The sequence below is a fragment of the Poecilia formosa genome, unplaced genomic scaffold (assembly GCF_000485575.1).
Source record: "Poecilia formosa unplaced genomic scaffold, Poecilia_formosa-5.1.2 Scaffold279, whole genome shotgun sequence".
Taxonomy (NCBI): Eukaryota; Metazoa; Chordata; class Actinopteri; order Cyprinodontiformes; family Poeciliidae; genus Poecilia; species Poecilia formosa.
In genome coordinates this window covers 138,352-155,302 of record NW_006800218.1, presented here as the reverse complement: position 1 = coordinate 155,302, position 16,951 = coordinate 138,352, and the positions used below count along the sequence as shown (strand labels likewise).

Here is a 16,951-nt window from a genome sequence, read left to right as displayed (position 1 = left end):
CCAAGGACATTAAATCGGAGGGTGTGAACAATGCGTGTCGAACGCTCACCAATTGAAGAGCGGCGATTTTAAAACGAGCTTCACGTATGGAGTTCAGGATCTTCCCAGTCAGACCTGTGAACACACCAGAGACATTCAACAAGCTTACACCGATTTATACATGCTCGTTTGAGTTCAGATGTATCCTGATGATACATCTTAAATACAGAGAAAAATCTGGGCAGAATTTTTAATAATGAACTTTTAATAATGATCAGAACTTTACTTAATTTGACTTTTTTTTTTCCAGGGTGGGAAGACAATATTCAACTTTACTGAAGGGCTAAATTAGAAATATTTGATCAGAACTAACATTTGCTGTTAGAATAAAACAAAGATGAAGTTACTCGACCGCAATGGTGAGAGGCATGTTTGAAGGAGTCTTGACGTTCAGATCGAAGACCACTGCATCAACTATCATGCATGGTGGTGGCTGCATCATGCTGAGGAGTTGTTCAGCTAACAGTGGTGCTGATACATTGCACAAAAGTAGGTAATATAATGAAGAAGATCAATAGAGTTGAAACTCAGACATTAGATTAAACTAGGCCTGTCACAATAACCAATTTTGCTGAACGAGAAATTGTCTAAGAAATTATTGCGATAAATGATAATATTGTCATTTTGAGTTGTTTTTCAACTATTACACGGTTCTCACCTGAGGTCACCCTTCCAGGAAATTCGTAGCCGACAGCCATCTTGGTAAGTACCAAAACTAAATGTCATGACAGTTGCTATGGAGTTGCTCTGACAACGATAAACAAGCCAGAAGCTTAGAACTAGCTCTTACCTCATTCCTATCCAACTTAACAACAGAAGTGCATTACAACTATTACTCGATAGCAATTTTTGAGTACTCTACCCAGTAATAATAATGGCATATATACCCACAAAATAATAAAATAAAAGAACTTTAATTTCTAAAGAGCACTGGAACTCAAACTATTTAACAATCCAAAAATAATCCAAAACTACCAAAACCACAATAATTAAAATGGATTATGAATTCTTGGTAATCAAAATTGAATTTGAAAAAATAATCAATGAATTTAGACAGGGAAAACAGGCAAAAGCAGCAGGTAGTGCAAACTAACTACTTTGTACTTTTTTAAAATCCTGGCTTTTCAACAACACTAAAGCAGACCGTTACTTGAACGACTGCTATACAAATGAATATGATCATCAGTTTAATTTATTGTGTGATGATTTGATTCATCGGTTGTTGTGACAAGCTTAGTTCTAATGATCCCAAACACACATCGACCTGGTTTTGAAATGGATCAAGCTGGCTAAGCTTCTGGACTTCCTCCGACCTCAAACCTGCTGAAAATTTATGCTCAAGATCTGCATAAAACCACCCAATTTTGATTAACTCCACTATTACCAATAGAAAAGGCAGGTGAAATATCCAGTCAGAACATGGTCAGGCTGTTCGTTTTGCACACGAAAATATGAGTGGGAAGGGAATTTAAATTTTAAACATGCGTGGACTATAAAAATCAATAACATGCACATAAACCTCTGACAGGCAACACAGTGACCTCAGTTTCTCTTTTAGATGAGGGCTTCCCACCGTACACACAGAGCAAACCATCATTTCTGTCCAGTCAACCTCTCCGACAGAGAGATTCTGAGCTGTGTGCGTCGAGTCACCGTGGCAGTACATTAGTGTAAAAATGCTGCGGCGGTGAAGGCACATCGGTAACATTGAAGGTCAGACTGTCTCGGACTCTTATTTGAATGAAGGCGCTGCTCTCATAATCTCAGTCTGACATCCTGATAAAAAGTAGCCGGCGTACTCATCCTACAAGACAGTTCCCATTAACTCTGAAAGCTGCGGCGTGCAGACGTGACTTTCATTGTGGACCAGGTGCTGCAGCGAGCATCGATAAATTTCTGTCTGGTTCCGTCACAGTCGAGATATGTGCATTAGGTAATAAACCGCGCCCCCCCACCCCCCGAGTCCTTTTTGCCCTCCCCAGGCAGCAGCCAGCCCAGGATCAGTGCGGCTCCCTGAAGCAGCTGCTGCTGTTGCTAGGAGATCCCATTCCGGGTGCCTGGCAACAGAAGCTTCTCTATTCCGGTCATGTCTGGGTGCGTTTTCAGTCACAACTTCCTTCATGGATAACCGGGATAGGCCAAGTTCTGAAGGCGTAGCTGCCACGTAAATTAGGAACTTGTAGTTGATCCCCGGGGGAAAAATCACAGCAAGTATTTAGGTACTATTTGTTCTCAGCAGAGCAAATTGTTCAGCCTGGTTTACTATTCTTAGCTCAGACCAAATATATCACAGCTCTGACAGTAAATCCTTTGGAGTCCCGTTTTAAACAGTAAAAGTGTTTTTGAATGAACTCCTATTTGTAAACACACAAAAACCTGCATGAGACAGCTAATTAAATTTAAAAGACAAAAGCTAAGCTAATGAGTTTGAGCCATTTTCCCATTTGGAAGAATGAAACAGATGAAGGACTCTGCTTTGCGGCCGTCGTGAACAGATGGAATAGTTGTTTAAGTCAAAGAGAGCACACCTGCTTCCATGTAAACACCTCCTGCTCTGCCAAACCACAGAAAGCGAAGAGAAAGCTTAAGGTTACACCCTGGTGAGATTGTGACATTTCAGACTCACGCCGCTTTAGAAACAACCAAATAAAATGTTGTTCAGTCTTTAAAAAAAAAAAGGAAAAAAAGAACAAGATAAAGAGAAAGAAGTTAAAATGTCCTTGACAAATGTGTTGCAACAGATTTAACCTTTTGCACAAAACATGAATATTCTCTGGAAAACTGAACCACTGCCATCAAAATGCTCACAAAAGCAGCAAAACACAAGTAGGCAGCTTCTGACAAACGTTTAAGTAAACGTATACATACTGAGTACATGTTCTGTACTGCTTACAATCAGTACAGAAAGTCCTGGAAAGTATTCTGAAACCCTTGAATTTTTTCATATTTTGTTACATTATCCATCCACAAACTTGGATGGATTTTGTAGGGATTTTGTGGAATAAAGCATCGCAAAGCATTGAAAACCTCTCAAGTGGAACATTTTCTACAAATAAAAATCTGTGCAAAATAGCACCTTTCAAGTCTCGCCCTAGATTCAGATTTGGATCTGTGCTCGGACTTTGAGCCATTTTAACACGTGAACATGCTTTGATCTAGCTGTTGAGAGTCACTGCTCTGTCTCAAGTCTTTAGCATCACATGTGTTGAGTTTGGTAATAAATAATGTGCTATATTTGAAGGAATCTTACAAGTCACTCCAGGTCACCGAACTAGAAATACAAGAGCAGCAAAAGAGAAACAATAAAATAATAATAATAATAAAAGTCAGACATCAATAAATCAGACAGGATTATGGCTATAGTTAGAAAATGACATTAATCTGAATAACTGAAACTGCAAATTGGGCTTCTTTTGTTTTCTTCCAACAGTGTCTTTCTTCTTACAACTCTTCCACAGAGACCATATTTGTAGTCCATTTTGACAGGAATTTGTTACCAGCAGATTTCTCCTTCTGAGCAGTAGATCACTGCAGACCGCTGCAGCTCCTCCAGACTTAACATGGGGTTGAGGTCAAGTCTAACCCTAACGCTAACCCTTTCTCTGATTAATGCTCTCCTTGTCCAGTCTGGGAAGGTTTACAGTTGTGCCGTAAATTTTCCACTTTCATATGATGAACAGAGTTCTGTTAAATTTTCAAAGCTTGGGATGTTGTTTTTTTGTAACCCAACTCTGTTTTTGCATCATTTTCCCTCCCCTTCACAACAGTACCCTGCTTCATTTTATGTCCAACACATAAAATCTTGATTCTGGTTGCAATGGAACAGAACGGCAAATGTTTAAGGGATATTAACCCTTTTCAAAGGCGGCGTGAATGATTAACACCATTAATCACTGAGATAATTTATCAGGGAGTTGATTGCAAGCTTAACTCTTGCTCAACAAGGTCTCACAAACAAACAAAGCGTGCCTGGGTGTATGCATGTCCTTTCGTCGCCTTCTCTCACGGCAAACATTTGAACATGTCCCAGCAGGCGCAGCACATATGTGTCTGCACAGGTTACATTAATGATGACTTTATTCCATCTAGGTGTGGCCAAAAGTCATGTTGGAGAGCAGAGGACTAGAGTCCAGCTAACATTGTAGTTTCATCATGAAGTGGTGGTCTTAACCTCTAATGGATTATCAAGATTACTAGTATATGTCTTTTTATTGTCTCTGTTCAATAAATAACATGCAGAACTATTTGTAGATGCAGCATATATAGCTCTTCTGACACACACAAAAAAAGAAGAAGCAGTTAAATAATGTCAGACTGAAACAACAGTTTCTATATGAGTAAAAAAAAAAAAAGAGAAGACCGCCTGGTCTGAACCAGAACATAAAGCACTGAAGGTAAACCTCAGGAGGAAGATTTTTTTTTTTTATGGAACTATGTAATAAATAAACATAGTGGGTGCAGGATAGAGAAAAGAAAAAAAAACGCCACAGGTCTTTTCTTGGTCAACAGCTTTTGTGTGCTTACTTGGGCTCTGTCCGGAGAATTTCCCATTTCACAGGTCAGAGCCCTGGTGGCATGCTCCATGAACGGGGGATCAAGCCCGGGATTAGGATAAATCCTGGGTCGTTTTTGGTACCCAAGTATTGTCTTTGCATGGCTCAAAAACTTTTAACAGCAATAACTGCAGGGAGTTGTATGTAATACAGGACAGCTGCGTTACATATCCACAAAACACAAGGTAAAGACATACAGTGCCAGACAGAAGACACGTGCAATTATTGTTGGCATGAATCCTGTAGGTTTGGGCTCTTAATGTTGCATTTGAAGCCAGCAGGAAAACTCAACAGTCACTTCTCTAAGCCTTAGCTAGCAGGTTATATGTTACTGTCTGTAATATTAGACAAGGAAATACTTAAGACTCCTTAAATACTTAAGAAGGGCCTGGACAAAATGAACTCTACAGTGTAATAAGGTGTGTAAAGGTCGATGTCAATGACAGCTGAAGCTTGACCGAGGTTGAGTCATCCAAGAGGACGACAACCTCGAGCAAAGCAGCAAATTCCAAGAGTTGTAAAAAAGAAGCGGCGTGCTTCAGTTTTACGAGGATTTTTTTAACATAGCTTTTATATGCGATAACCTGACCTTCTGCTATGGCGTGAGGCTTGATGATGCAACACGTGCTGTCTTCGCAGACTGCTGTGTTGCCAGGACCGTGGCCTACCGTGGAAGGGAAAAAGAATTCGAGCTCCTGACAAAAACACAAACACATCATCGCAGGTTCACCATTATTTCTGGGAACAGACATAGCGGGCGACAAAGGCCCAGGCAAAGGGTGACTTTAGGCGAAACTTTTCTCACTCTTGCAGCGGCGGCGAGTGACTCGGAGCCGTGGCAAACGTTTCGGATGGCGTCGGTACCGAACTTGGCGCGGAGGCTCTGCGGCGCTTCCTGTCGTGCCGCAGCGGAGTCCGCTGGTCCCAGGAGCGTCCTCCAGATGGACATGGCCTCGTCACCCGTCAGCTCCATGGCAACCACGGGGCCCGAGGTTACAAACTGGATCAAGTTGCTGCAAAACGGAGCAACGTTGAATTTAGCGCCGATGATTTAAATAGAAAAGTGGAACACATTGCAGTGTTTCGAATGTCACCGCAATGTCATCTGGATCATTATCGCCACTTCTGGCAATGGTCTTGTGCCCACAGCCTGCAAATCATTTACATAGGCACTCACTTGAAGAAAGGCTTTGACTGATGTTCCACATAAAAGTCTGCCGCTTGGCTCCTGCAATGTAACAAAACCATAAACCAAAGTTAATCTGTGACCAAGTGATCTTGGACTTTTAAAGTGAACTCTGTGTACCAGATTAGAGTCATTAAGAGCGGTCAGAGATAATTCTGGGCTTTAGTCTCTTATCTTTTGGGAAATACTTCTGGACAGCAAGTGAAGTAGGACTTTATTAATAAGGTCATTATCTAACACGCCTTTAGTTTGAGTTTGTTTTTTTTTTTTTTACTTTGATAATATCAGTTTACTGTTGGCAGTTTAGGTAAGCTCTGAATTAAAGAGTAACCTTCAATTTAATGTTTGAAAAATTCACAGGATTTGAGTTAAATAGAACCTGTGGATGGATATTAAGTCAAGACCTCAAACATCCAGCTCCCTTTTGTAGCAGTACGGAAAAATCCATAAAAATCAGTTAAGGTATCAGGAAGAGAACTGTAGATTTCCACAAGTCTGATTAACCTTTGGGTTCAAATGCCAAGCTCATCTGTTCAAGCAAACATATGCTTCAGCAAACAGCACAGGAACATACACTAACCACTCCGATCAGAAATTGGACGAGTCTTGATTTCCAGAGATAAAAGAAAAGTGTTTTGGTAAAAAACATAAAATGTGTGGATCAACCACAGAACCAAAGCAAAAGGTCTTCCAACATGCTAAGAGGTTTTCCTTATTCACAGTGAGGTGAATCCTGTACCGACATGGGCTGAAAGTCTGCTAAGAAAGGAAGAAGCCAGTATACCAAAAAATTTAGATTACAGTTTTCAAATGCTCTCAGTGGTAAAGTCCAAATAACTAAAAAACTAAAGTTGTATAGAAACAGATATTAGGGTTGGGTTGAAAAACAAAACTCCCATTTTGGAAAGAAAACTACTGTATTTTACCCCTCTGTCCCGGTGTGCTCCTGTAGTAGTATTTTCCTGTAAATATTAGAGTAACTCGCCTACCCCCCACCCTTAACTGTAGTCACCCGCTTATCAAAGTTATTAGTCTTTCTCCCCCCGCCCTTACCTCCCTTATGGTACTTTTCTTCACCCCCCTCTCCCTGGTCCGACGACATCAGCGGACGGATAAAGATTTCCCTAACATCAAGTCCAAAACTTGACAGTTATATTTTTGTGATGCTATCATAATAACAATAACAGCAATTATGGACCCACAAACAAACACTGCTCTTGAATAGCATTCTCATTTGTAATGCTGTAATGTATTTCTTTTAGGACTAGACCCATAAAGAAATGTGATTTGTATCACTGCACGTGTTAACAGTGTTTTTGTATTTATTGAGAAAATGCAGGAAATAGTAAAAACGATCAATCCCCACAATCAGGAAAGTTTTGAGGTGTTTTAAACATCAGCAGGCTCAGTCTGTCATCCTTAGAGGGGAAGAACATACTGGAAGCAGTTTAGCACCAGCTGCATCTGGTTATAGAAATGTTTGAAAGCAGCAACTACAGTTTAAGGCCAGGTGCTGACTGGTGTTAATCTTTTTCAAATCTATTACTGTTTTGTTCAAATTGATTACCAATGAGCAGTTAAACTTTGGACTAAACTCTGGTTGGACCCCAACTAAATAAACCCACCGGTGTCGATGTCCTCACTGTGAAAGGAAAACTCAAAGTTGAGCATCAGTGAAGTGTTTAAAAGGCAAAGTTTCAGTTTGATGCTTTGGAGCTTTCAATCTCTGTTTGTGACGGAACATGGCAGATTGGCAGAACTTTGAATTCTGAGTTACAGATCTACATTCTCTGAGAGATACGCAGCAACACTGTAGAGAGTAATAATAATAATAATAATAATAACAATAATAACAATAATAGCAGTAATACAAGCTATAGTTATAATAACAGCGCTACCATGCTATTCACTAAAATGAGAATATTTACTAATACTTAAAATATTAATAAATCAACCTTTTTAGTATGACACACCGCTTGCGAATGCTGGAATGTCACTTTTTATTTTAATATAAAGAATTAATAACCACCAGTAGTAGAGAGACTGACAAAAATATTTCAAATGCAGTTCTCATAGCATTTTAAATTCAAATAAAAAAATAGAGCTTTTTCAGTGGCTCTTAATACTTGTTGCCACTTTTATCTCCAATTTTAAAGTAGCAATACAAAAAGGTCACAGTAGAGTATAGTACTCCTATTTCACTTTGAAAAACATCTTAAAAAGTAAAAGGATACACGAAGGGCGTTTCATTCAGTGTCCTCTAAGTAGAAGTGAGCTATTAAAGGTTATTGCCTTGAAGCTACAACTAATTTGGTAATGATTACACCACCAATAAAAAGATGTAGCTCTTTTGCCCTGTGGCATGTCATATGTCCGCTGCGCTGAAGAAAGTCATTCTTCTGTTTAAGTTAAAAAACAGCCAGCAGATAGCCAGTGTCTCCCTCTTGCACGAGACCATGTCATAAATTTGAAGAGTACAAAGAGAAGTAGCAGTACTCTCATTAAACACTCTGTGGCAGGGTGACCTTACCATGTAACCGTGGTCATTTTTGCTTTGGTCACAATCAGTTTGGCGGAGTAAATCAGCTCAAAGATATCACCGATCTTGTTAAGCACATCTGGCTTCACCAGAGCAAAAGTTCTGGAACAAAGAAAGACAGAAACATATGATGTGAGATTTTTCAGCGTCAGGCGATAATTAGGTTCAATTTATTTATGTAGCAATGATTCTCTGCTAAAGTCATGAAATGCCACTTCACACATTCAGAAACAAATTCATATACAGACTCAGGCAGATTTAAATTGATTGAAATATATTCAAATTCTTAGCTGTGAGGCATCCAGCCATCATCTATGTTCCTATTATATTATTCTTATATTAATATGGAAGTTCATCTCAGGTCTCAGCATTATTTTTTTGGCTGTTTCCTCCAAGAAGCCATTACCCTTATTTTTAGCTAATGACATTCTAAAATTCTTCATAACTTTTGATTTGATGCAGAAACCTGAATGGCTGTCTTATTTATCTCAAGAACCCAGTCACCAAAAACATAGCAGAACATCATTTTGTTTTACAGTGCTTAGATGCCAACAAATGTATAAAATCAGATGATTTCTACAATTAGTCAACCTTTTGTGTTAATCCAGCGGATTTAGCATGACTCCCCCAACTTATGAGCTTTCTGCTAGAGTTACTTTATTGGACGAGACAAGCAACTCTGACAGCCTCCATCACTTTAAATGGATGGTTGTTAAAAACTTCCATTTGACAATAATTGAGGCTTATTGTATTTTTTAAAAAACTTTCCATAATACAGCATAGTTTGTGGTTTAAGTTGCACAATATATTCCTTTGACTTTAAAGAAGCAGTGTGCATGTGAAGTCTGAGGTAAATTAATTCTATTCAACAGTTTGTGGAAATAAGGTGACAAAATGTGAAAGAGTTTTGCTAAAGATAAATGTATTAAAGTTTGCTCTTAAAGTCATGTCAGAAGTATAAAAGTTAATAAAAAAAATGCTTGCATCAATCTTTTATACTAAAGGCAGGGTTCCATATAAAGATGCATATATTGTTTAGTTAACAAATTACATGTCATGGATTATTGTAAGGTCATTACCCTGCATACAATGGGGTTGATTGCTGTGAGGTACAGTGTGTACAGTTACTAAAGCGGATAAGAGAGATTTATTGCACGGCCTAACCAAGCGTACTTTTCTATTTTGCTGCCGAGTTTGTTTGCTGTGAACTGATCTCCATAATCTATCAGTTTCAGCTGCCGTGAGAACACGGTCACCCGATTCCCCAAAAACAGGTCCTCCAGATGGAGGTCCTCATATTTGGTCCTTCTCAAAAACATCCTTTGATACTTTAGGTCAAACTGAAAAAAAAAAAAAAAAGAAACATGTTAGTAGTTTTTTTTTCCTTTCTGTCTTTTTTTTCTAGAGACATTTACAAAAAGCGTGGAGAATTTAAAAAAAAATGAAGTGGTACCATTTCTACAGAGTTGTCTTTAGGGTAGAAGAACAGTTGGTAACGCCGCAGCAGGGAGGCAGTGGGATCATGCCACTCTGTGAGAAAAGCATACCGGTCCTCCTGAAAAGAAGTCTACATAATTTAGATATGTGTTAAAAACGACACAAGGACTTGGGGTGAACAAAAATCTACTTTCATACACTAATGTTTATTCTACATCATGCATGTGTCTTGATTATGAAAGACCTATTTGGGTTAGATAACGCAACAAAGTCAACACCTGGTTTTTATTAGCCTTGCATGACCAGAACTAGCTCCAACACATTATGGTAGCGCTGACGGCGTGTTTGCATTGCCCTCAAGTAAAAACGTACTGATGTGACAAAGAAACAAATCTAAGCTTTTTCAATTGTGACAAAAATATCCGTAGTCACTTTCTATAGCAGATTAAATGATAAATCCACGTTTCGTGTCACAACTTGCATCAAGAATTATAATCCCTGTATTGGATCACAGGAGGCAGATTTCCCATAATAAAAAATTCAAAACCAGATCCTGTGCAGTTGGGCTTGTTTGAAACTGTGGGGGGAAAGTTTTCTGACTGTCTCCTGTAAACAACTAGAGTCAAAACCTGGAATTGTTTAATGTGATTGGAATTAGTCATTCTGAAAAACTAAATCTGACCTAAAAACAACCAAACAATGACGGTCTATAACTACGTTGACCTTGAACCTCCTTGTCTCAGCAGTAGGCACCGCTCACTTAAGACTTTTGCCTTAGATGTGTGAGCTGTTTGGCATCTGGCAATCTCTTTGTTAACCATGTAATAGTTAACAAAGCTAAGTAAAAAAGCTAGCTATTAATTAGCCAGCTTTGTTAGCTAGCTAATAGCTAACAAAGAGAAGAGTGGTTGAATGTCCAACTACTAGAGTGCTCTGGTGAATTGGTATTAATGCAAATATATGTGACCTGTATTGTATAGTCCTTATGAACTACGAAAAATAGCAAAAGTAGTACTTTGCACCAAGTTGTATTATTCTAGAATTGCACCGCTGACAAAAGCAGCAAGTTTTAGCTGCTCTGTTATGTTATTTCTGACTTGTTCTGTTTATTGTCTTTGGCTGAGACATTGCATGTTTGGATAATTATTTAATCTGGTTTTGAAACCTGTGCAGTTGGAAGAATTTTTTGCTCTTACATTTTTTTAAAAATAACTTTTGAAGAGATGTTATAATATGTAACCAAGGCAAAAATGTATTATTTTTTACAACTGGGAGCAGCTGATTAGCATTGCAAAAGCTTACATAATAAATATTATAAAGCTCTTAGCATGTCATGACATGCTAAGAGAGACTGTTGCTGTCATACAGCAACAGTCTTCAGTCAGAGGCTTCTTCACATTCATTGCAAGACTGACTGCTAGTGGAAACTCTCTGAAGGTACTTGTATGAGATGAGTTACGACAGAATTTAGTTTCCTTTTTGAATAGATAAAGTATTTTCAAATTGAATTGAATTATCCGTCTTTCCTGACAAGAAAAATATTCTTCACTAATAAAGTTCCAACATTCTCAGGTAGCAGCAGTCTGAACTTTGTCATAAACCTTTTTTCTTTTTTTTCTTTTTTTTTACTATTTCCACCATGTATCATTACCCTGGACATTACGTCATATTCACCAAACCTATTTTGACTGATGGAAGAGAAAACCACTTTTTGTGTTTTCTTACTGAGTGCTGTATTACCACTGATAATGAAAGTCGAGATATCCACAATTAATGGACCATTTCAAGACGTTCTTTGAAGATTTTACATCAATATCTAAACTATAATTTAACATAAATGTAACAAATAAACATTTGATAAGCATTAAGAATAGTTTAGCCGTAGCTTTAGCTAACAGTTACAGCATTTAATGGTCAATACAATAGAAATCTTGATATATTGGACGCATTTAGTTTCAAAGAAAAGTGCAGGTATTAGTTATTTGGGCAGCTTTAACTGCTAGTACTAATACACATCCTGAACGTGAGCTTCACATTGGAAGTCTGCTAGCCCTTGCTATGCTCATGTTGCTAAGCTAAAGTTAGCAAACAAATGACTATCTAGTTGGTTCACGTTCTAGGTTACGTGGAGTTTTAACTTTAGTGTTTCAAAAGTTAAATGTGTTAACTCACCATTTGAAGACGGTAATTTATTCTATATGGCTCGATACGGCAGACTGTCGGTTTTGCCAAACGTTACCTATCATAGGCTATACTTCGTTGCTATAGTAACTGCAGTTCAAACTCGAGATGCATTCATGGTACATTGTTGACGAATGCCATTTCTTTAAAACCAACTTATTTTGGTTTTTGTTATTTCAGTGGTCCCAAACTTTTAGATATAATAAGAACCCCCTAATTATTACCATACATTCCAAGCCTTAACCAGTTTCTTTTTTTCTAAGCATTTTCATCTGTGCACTAAATTTCCACTGTATCGCGCTGACTCGTTGAAATTATTGTCTCACACGCCATCTAGTGGTGAATTTAAATATGGTCGGTTCCTGCCATTCTCAAAAATATTCCGATCATCATGAACGCATCAGTTGACCGTTTACCCGGAAAAACAACACAGTAAGAACTTTAAACCTCCTCTTCTCCCACTAATTTCGCTCTCATGTTTCTTATAGAATAATGACTTATTTGAACCAAATGTTTTGTGCAATTCCCTCGCACTTATAGTGTCTACCATGGCTTCATCTGCGTGCATAAAACGGATGATACTCAGTGATGGTCCCCTGATCTTAGATGGTGGACTTGCAACTGAACTAGAGGCGCGTGGAGCTGAACTTCAGGTGAACCAGAAACCAAATAAATAGAGACCTGCTTTTCTTGAGTCCAAGTTCAACCAGTGAGCAGTGTAAACATTACGGTGTTGACATCGATTTCACGAGAACTTTAAATGTTCATACTACAAGCTAAGTTGTTTCAATTCATAAATGTATGAATAAATGTATGAACCTGAAGATTTTTCCAAGTTGGCCTAAGGGGCCAACTTGGAAACTTCATTAATTAATTCATTATGTTTCTTACACATCTTTCTGTAGCTGATCACACATTTGCAACGTTTGTTTTGTGCAACTCTCTTCCATTCATCTACGGTCTTTTGTGTAGTTATTTAAAATCAGCTTAATATTTCTAAGTGTTATCAGGACATGATTTGGCCCTTCATTCGTCTGCTGGAGGGTTACCCTAACGTGTTGCATCCACTAGATGGCGCCATTTTGGATTTTGATTTTTTTTAAAAATTATGCCCCAGATACGCTAATTGATTATTGTTTACCTATTGGTACGTAGAATACCTTGCTATATCTCTTGAACTTTTCTGTTTTTCATCTAAAAAAAAAACTTTAATATGTTTTATTTGTAAGAATAAAGTTGTGCATAATTTCTTTTATTATTTTTACTAATAAAATCTGAACAAGAGTCATCTTTTAGGCCTAAATTCTGAGCGTTATATAATGTAAAACTATATCAGCTATAAATCCTCCCAAGAGAGAAACATGGTGGACGCAGTATCATACTGTGGGGGTGCTTTTCTTCAACAGCAACAGGAAAAACAATGATAACCGTAGCCTTTAAAATTCAATCAGACAGTCAACACATAATTAATAATGCCTAATTTTGTATGAAAACAGTTGCTGTCACAGAAGCCAAACTTGAAATTGAGCTGTGATAAATAATTAGCACAATTTTCAATCCTTGTTTTAACACTAAAATTATTTTTGAAATGTATCACAAGATGTAACTTTGGATGTTGTAAATCATGGTGAAAACAGGTCAGCCAAACACAGCTGTATTTTTGAAAGCTGAATTGAAACTTTTTTTCTTTTTTTCTTTAGGGGGATCCTTTATGGAGCGCCAGGCTTTTGCACACGAACCCCCAGGCAATAAAGGAGACTCATTACAGGTAGGTTCATGGAAAACTGGAGAACTGCCTAACGGGCCAAATTAATTAACTAATTGTAAATTAGTCGCTGCTTTTCCTTCTCCACTAGAGAATACAGGAGTTGTGAATCAATGTAATCATTTAAAGGGGCAGTATTACACAATTTCCAGGCACATAGTGCCATTTTATAGTACAATCATACATTATATTAACTTCAGTTGTTAAATGAATGCTACATGTATGAAAAATAACTGAAAAGAAATTTTACTTTGTAATTTAACGCATTTAAATCGGGACCCTGTTGCTCAGGAAGTCATCACAACATGACTCCTCTGTTAACCCTTTAATAACGTTTTTACTGGTGCTTCTCTGAGCAGTAGCTTGTATAATGATGCTAGCAGATGTGTAGTTCCACCAGGTGTTTGCTGATTGCTGCTGGCTAGTCTGAAGGAGCAGAGTGTAGGTGTTGGGGGGAGAGAGCAGCTCTGTGAGGCGGATACTTGGAAACTGCAGCTGCCTGAGGAGGAGTTTCGTCCTAGAAGGCGGGGCTAGGTCCACCCAGACGTTTTCCACAACTTAACGGTTGCTGTGGAGATTAAAGGATTTCTCAAACATGCATGAAAGAATCAAAGCAACACTCCTTGTACATCTTCGATGAGGGAATAACATTATAGCATGATAGAAAGCTCAAAAAGGTAGATTTTACATGACACTGCCCCTTTAAAGAACACACTTCAGTGTTTGACATGCTAAATTAGATTAAATAACCCATCCTCTTAATCTCAAAATGACAAATTACTAAACTCCAGCTGAGTGGTCACATTTCTTAATGAAAGCTACCAAACGCCAACAGGTTTCTCCTCAGCGGCGCTGACGTCATCACGACTGCAACATACCAGGCGAGCATCCAGGGATTCATCAGCCACCTGGGCGTGAGCTGTGATGAGGCCAGAGAGCTGCTGATGTCCGGAGTTCATCTGGCCAAAGAGACGGTGGAGACTTTCCCCTCTGGTAACAAACCGCACCCTGTTCGGAAAAAAAGTCAACGTGAGCCGAGTTTATTCGTACGCTTTGACGCTGTGTCGGTATTTTTCCGCCAGGGGACAGAAGTCTGCTGGTGGCGGGCTCCATTGGGCCGTACGGAGCCTTCCTCCATGATGGATCGGAGTACAGCGGGGCGTACGCGCAGAGGATGAGCGTGGAAGTGAGTGGCTCCTGGCCGCATACCGACAGAGTTCCTGTACATGTCACGGGATGTAAGATTTAAAAAAAGAAAAAAAAAAGAAAAACATACTACTAAGCATTACTTCCTCTATGAAGCTTAATGACGTTTTATGTGATCGACTTAATAATGAAGTGGAACGTTTTGAAACATTTTTGCAAATGAAAATCTGAAAAGTGTGGTGTGTTTTTGTATTTGTCCCCTTGAATCATATGTTTGTAGAAACATATTGAGGGGTTGTGTGTCTATTAAGTTTGCACATCTACAGGTAAAGATTTTTACCTGATATTTCTTACAAACCAGATCAAGATTTAGTTCTGAACTTTGACTCTATTCCATTAATGTGCTCCATGAAACTTCTCTGTATGTATGTTTTGGGTCGTTTTCCTGCTGGAAGGACATTTAGTTTTTAGAATTTTTGAATTTTATTTTATATTTAGCTCCATCTTTTGGAGTGGGCATTTATCATATAAATTATCATTCATTGTGAATTTTTTTTGTTTTTACATGTTAAGAATTTTAATTCATCATCAGCTCAATAAGTTCCAAATAGTGTTTTTAAAAAACAACAACAAAAAAAGTATTATCGGAAATGTTGTTCCATAAAAGAATCAATAAATATAAATAAATTCAAAGATATGATTAAATATCTGCAGCTTAATGAAATAAATTATTCTTCTCTTAATAACCAGCTTCTTAGGGAATTCCATTTCAAATGTTCTTACAGAGCAGTATTTGTGTTGTCAGAACGTCAAAACGTCAACCCAGCATATCATTGAACACTGATATTTACGTACTATCAGTTAACCTGTTCTCCGTTCAGGAGCTCAAGCTGTGGCACAAGGCGCAGGTGGAGTGCTTGGCAGCAGCGGGGGCCGACCTCGTTGCTTTTGAGACCATCCCGAGCATCAAAGAGGCCCAGGCCGTGGTGGAGCTGCTGAGGGAGTTCCCGGACTGCAACGCCTGGCTGTCGTTCTCCTGTAAGGTAACCGCTGGCGACCGCAGTCTGTTGACTTTCACCGCTTCAGGTGTTACAGTTAGAAACCGGTGACCAGGCACAAAATCTGCTGGGTGTAGTGATAAGACTCGGACCTGGACCTTCAGAGACGCATAAAGACGGTTACGAAGTCGGCCTGGAGAACATTTCCAGGACTAGAGGACGGATGTCTCGGCAAGATGTAGAGAAACTCAGCCATGTTTTTATCTTTAGTCGCATCGATTACTGCTACAGTGTCTTCACAGGTCTGACAAAAAAAAACAAAAAAAAAATCATCTTGTAGCTGATCCAGAACGCTGCTGCTGCTGGTGTTCTGACTAAAACCAGTTAGCTAAAACACATCACTCCAGTTCTAAAGTCTTTACACTGTCTCCCTGTAGCTCAGAGAATAGACTTTAAAATACTGCTGGTAGTTTATAAATCACTGAACTTTAAAGATCTGTTGTTGTTGTTGTATCAACCTTCCAGACCTCTCAGGTCTTCTGGTTCTGCTCTGCATCTTCAGAACCAGAACCAAAACATGGAGAAGCAGCATTCAGCTTCTATGCTCCACAAACCTGGAACAAACTTCCAGAAAACTGCAAAACTGCTGAAATGTAATTAAGTGCTGCATTTGATTCATAGTTACTGTATGAAAAAGGGTAGAGGCCACTACAAAAAAAAAAAGACGACTCCTGAGTTTTTTACTCAGAATTATGTCTTTGATGTCAGAATTCCTGGTGGAATGTAAACAATTTGAACAATTCTGATTCTGAGAAAAACAAACATCAGAATAAAGTCAGAATTATGAGCTAAAAGTCATGTTTTTTTTTTTGTTTTTTTTAGCTGACCTAATCCTCTTCTGTATCACTGCAACGGTGGCAAAATGTAATATTCACTGTTTGTTTCATAATTATTTTACTGCATTATATTTTTATAGCAAGACTTTGAACTCTCTTGCTGCTGAAATGTGCCACACAAATAAACTCGACTTGATGTAACTTTAAATCCCCCAAAAACACCTCCATGTTTAGTTTTTTTTCCTCACCAAAACATCTTCAGGACGAGAAG

General features: G+C 38.5%; 1 protein-coding gene across 3 annotated transcripts in view; it reads right to left on the bottom strand.

Moving 5' to 3' along the window:
- nme7 (NME/NM23 family member 7) overlaps positions 1–16,951 on the bottom strand; it is a 27,612-nt gene extending 10,661 nt beyond the window's left edge. Inside the window, exons 1-9 of one of the 3 annotated variants that reach the window (XM_007571351.2) lie at positions 16,929–16,951; positions 14,579–14,708; positions 9,771–9,884; positions 9,491–9,657; positions 8,309–8,419; positions 5,770–5,820; positions 5,398–5,605; positions 5,182–5,287; positions 50–114 (exon numbers count right to left, since the gene is read on the bottom strand). In XM_007571351.2, coding sequence (XP_007571413.1) covers positions 50–114; positions 5,182–5,287; positions 5,398–5,605; positions 5,770–5,820; positions 8,309–8,419; positions 9,491–9,657; positions 9,771–9,884; positions 14,579–14,708; positions 16,929–16,936 — 960 coding nt within the window. In that variant the 5' untranslated portion in view covers positions 16,937–16,951. Of the gene's footprint in view, positions 1–49; positions 115–5,181; positions 5,288–5,397; positions 5,606–5,769; positions 5,821–8,308; positions 8,420–9,490; positions 9,658–9,770; positions 9,885–11,926; positions 12,138–14,578; positions 14,709–16,928 lie in introns of those variants that run through there. The other 2 variants (XM_007571352.2, XM_016681382.1) reach the window with 2 other exon arrangements.